Below are 4,455 nucleotides of genomic sequence, written 5' to 3' on the forward strand. Positions count from 1 at the left end.
ATATCATCATCATCATCATCATCATCGTTTAACGTCCGCCTTCCATGCTAGCATGGGTTGGACGATTCGACCGAGGACTGGTGAAACCGGATGGCAACACCAGGCTCCAGTCTGATCTGGCAGAGTTTCTACAGCTGGATGCCCTTCCTAACGCCAATGGCGGTGCCGCAGCATGGCCACAGCTCATGAGCTGAAACTAGATAAAATGAAAAAAAAATATATATATATATACATACATACATACAAGCACACCCACACACACACATATATGTACATACATACATTTAGACACATACGTAAACACACTTGCATCACAGAAGTTCCTGAAGTTTTTCCTATAATGTGGAATTCCATAAACTGAAACCTTTTGTAACAAGCATGTCTGAATGAGAGTATATGCACATGTACGTATAGATGTGTGCAATCATGTATGAAGAGTATATGTAAGTGTGTATATAGGTATAACCACATGTATATTATAGCCAATACCAAACGTTAACAAATTCAGATTGCTTAAAAACCGAAATAGCAAAAATGGATTTACCTTAATTTTCACAATCTTTGCACGGCTGACACTATGTGATGTATGCTTTCGCATCAATGTTTTCTGGAAAAGAACAGTAACAAATAACAAATTTAGATAATGAAAACAGATTGTAAAGGGGTTATAAATGAAACAGCTGTCATCAATTTAAACCATTATTCGTCTACGATTTGTTATGCTTATGCCGCATGAAGGGCTCATCAAGGAATTGGATCATTCGTAAATAATTGGAATTGAGAATTACTTAACAACGGTATGTCTAGTTGGTATAATGGCCGCTTATGATAATGGAATGTTTCAATATCTGCTCCATGTGATTTTTATCTAGCCAATTGGTGGCATCTTACACACTGATGTGTCTTGATTCTTAATCAAACATTTTCTTAACTTTATATATCTATCTATCTAGGACAGGTAAAATTCCTGATATATATATATATATATAGATAGATAGATGCAGCACAGAATTTTGTCACTGAACAGGTCGCGGTCTCAAAGCGACGAAAATATTTTGACAAATAAAATTTAAATGTTGAAGTGAATCTAACGGTTTTTGTGTGTTATTTTACATGGCTTATAAACACCTTCCACGCTGCAATTGCTTTCATTCCAGCACACGATCTCAGATCAGGTCACTTGCTATGCAAGTACATCTCCGTAATATATATATATATATATATATATATATATATATATATATATATATATATATATATATATATATATATATATATATATATATATATACACACACACACAAGTTACAAAGTTACTACAGCACCATGAGTTTCATGCTTTGGCATACAAACATAAACACACACATACAAATACACACACTCACACACACACACACACGCACACACACGCACATGCACACACACACACATCTTTGGTGAGAAGACAACAGCAGTACAGTTCCAGGTTGACACAGTTCTTGACAGCAAGTACATTAAAGAGTGTTTAACATTCTATATATATATATATATATATATATATATACACGTGTGTATGTGTGTGTATTCACACACACACGTTTGGTGAGAAGATGTTAGCATTACTGAAGTTACAGATTGAGATGGGTCTAGACAGGAATGATATTAACGTGTGTTTAATATCTGGCCACATGAATGCTGAGTGCGATGTACGATGCATGTGAGAGTGTGTGTGTGTATGTGCGTGCTTGAATATGAGTGTCTGTATGTGTTGTTTGTATGCTTGCGTGCATATGGTGCGAAACTATAAAATATCGGCATTGCTCAAGTTCCAGAGCGTGATACAAGTTCTAAGTAGAGAGAAATGATATTAAAAGTGTGTTTAATATCAAATGAGTCAGAGCAGAGAAATGTCAAAATGATGAAAGACTATTAACAACGGCATAGAATGTATTAATTACAACACTGCCAGCACAGCATGATTTCTGAATAAATATGTATAGCGAGGCTCGGTATCTGTGTATATCTTAGCCTCGCTTTATAGTTCTTGTTTAGTCCCAGGTCAGCCGTGAATGAGCAGGTCTCTGATCAAAGTCATTCCAGTAATGGCAATCCAGTCTCAGTTAGTGAACCAATATAAACCAAATACACTCTATCACCATCCAGTCAACCAACCGATCAACCAATCAACCAACAAACTGATTGACAAATATACTGAATCATTCATAAAACCCTTTCCCTACGCAAAGCATTTTCATAAGCTTGTCCTAAATATTTGTTTGTTTTCAGACATTTAGCAAGCCTTTATTTCATACATTCTGAGTAATATAGGGCTCTCCTTTCTTAAGTCCCAGGTTACTCAGGTGGCTGAAAAAAAACTAGGAATGTATATCAGATACGATGCATCGATCATCATCATTATCATCATCATCATCGTCGTTTAACGTCCGCTTTCCATGCTAGCATGGGTTGGACAATTTGACTGAGGACTGGTGGACCAGGTGGCTACACCAGGCTCCAATGTGATCTGGCAGAGTTTCTACAGCTGGATGCCCTTCCTAATGCCAACCACTCCGAGAGTGTAGTGGGTGCTTTTACGTGCCACAGGTACGAAGGCCAGTCAAGCGGTACTGGCAACGGCCACGCTCAAAATGGTGTATTTAACGTGCCACCTGCACAGGAGCCAGTTCGGCGGCACTGGCAACGGTCTTGCATGTGATGTGGAAGCGTGTGGCTCAGTGTTTAAACTGCTGCGCTCACAATCGTATGATAGTGAGTTCGATTCCCAGACAAGGCTGTGCATTTTGTCCTTGAGCAAGACACTCTATTTCATTTTGCGTCAGTTCACTCAGTCATAGAAATGAGTTGCAGCATCACTGGTGCCAAGCTGAATCAGTCTTTGCCTTTCTCTCGGACAACATTGGTGGCATGAGGAGGGGAGGCTGGAATTGTGCTTTGGAGGGGAACTCTCTATGTGCAGTCTCATGGTCATTCATGACCAATACTAATAATAATAATAATAATAATAATAATAATAATAATAAATGCCCTGATGCAGTACTAGGCAGTGGCTCTCATGGCTTCTAATCTTAATTGATTGGAAGTGTTATCAAGTACATTGTTTTGTCTTGGTATAAAAGATGGGCTACAGCAAATATTCTGCTCAATAACAGAGCTTAGCTTGTCAGTTCCTTGACCTCAACCAGTTGAGCATGTCCCTTGGTGGCTGACGATATGTGCATCTCTGATCATGGGCAGAAGTAGTGGGGGAGTATCATAGCCATGTGTTGAGAGGAATTCTTTGGAGTTTGAATAATTCACCTTTGGAAACAGGGGTGTTTTGCTCAACTTCCTTATACAACCCTTATACAGGGACCCTTTGAGTGGGATGGGCTACTTGACTTGAAGAAAATTCTAACTGGGCCCCACCTGCAAGGTGATGCACTGTTTATCTTGATACAAGATCACCATGTCATGCACATATGGTTGAGAGGTATGTGCCTGGTGTACCCTTATCAGACGGGTAGTCATGATGGGTATACCAGGCTTCATATATTTTATGCATATACCAGGCTTCATGGGTATACCAGGCTTCATATATTTAATGGCATGCACTGCTCTCTCACTCAATAATGATAATAATAATAATAATAATAATAATAATAATAATAATAATAATCGTTTAACATCTGCTTTCCATGCCGGCATGGGTGAGATGGTTTGACAGAAGCCGGCCAGGTACAAGACTGCACCAGACTTCTGGAGCTGTTTTGGCAACATATTTACAGCTGGATGCCCTTCCTAATGCCAACCACCCAGCAGAGTGGACTTAGTGAATTTCTAAGTTAGGTAGGTACAAAACCAGAAATTTCAGTGGTGGAAATTAGTAACTATTAGTAACCGGTAACTATTTTGTCCATCTTGAAAAGGATGAAAAGTAAGGTTGACTTTAGCGGGATTTGAACTCTGAATGTAATGAACCGGACAAAAAATAATGCAAAGCATTTTATCCAGCGCTCAAGCAATTCTGCCAGCTCACCAACATAATAATAATAATAATAGTAATAACACTACTACTACTACTACTATTACTACTAGTAGATTTATGTCTGGAGGCACGGTTACAAGGGTAAATAAACAGGCAAGACAGATTTACACCAAGTAACAATGCAAACAATACTGGGACAGTGTTTACATGATATGACTTAAATTGGCCAATGGCGTGGTGTTTTTCCTTCCTTCCTCAAACTGGCACACAACTAAAAAAAAATAAATAAAAAGACAAACAAAAAAAAACACAGAAATCTCATATCCAAGCCATGATTTGACACGCATGGCAAAATAGCCTGCCTGTTCAATAATAAGTAACCACTCACTTTATTACACGGCGGCGCAAAGTGTTTGAGTTATAAATGGGCATTTACAGAACCCCCTCCTCGGTTCATCATTAAGGATCTTCATAAGTCATCGCTCTAACCC

General features: G+C 38.6%; 1 protein-coding gene across 2 annotated transcripts in view; it reads right to left on the reverse strand.

Moving 5' to 3' along the window:
* LOC106872321 (bromodomain-containing protein DDB_G0280777) overlaps window positions 1–4,455 on the reverse strand; it is a 114,272-nt gene that overhangs the window by 22,251 nt on the left and 87,566 nt on the right. For both annotated transcript variants that reach the window (XM_052966026.1, XM_052966027.1), the window contains exon 3: window positions 545–607. In XM_052966026.1, coding sequence (XP_052821986.1) covers window positions 545–607 — 63 coding nt within the window. The remainder of the gene's footprint in view (window positions 1–544; window positions 608–4,455) is intronic.

The sequence above is a fragment of the Octopus bimaculoides genome, chromosome 3 (assembly GCF_001194135.2).
Source record: "Octopus bimaculoides isolate UCB-OBI-ISO-001 chromosome 3, ASM119413v2, whole genome shotgun sequence".
Taxonomy (NCBI): domain Eukaryota; kingdom Metazoa; phylum Mollusca; class Cephalopoda; order Octopoda; family Octopodidae; genus Octopus; species Octopus bimaculoides.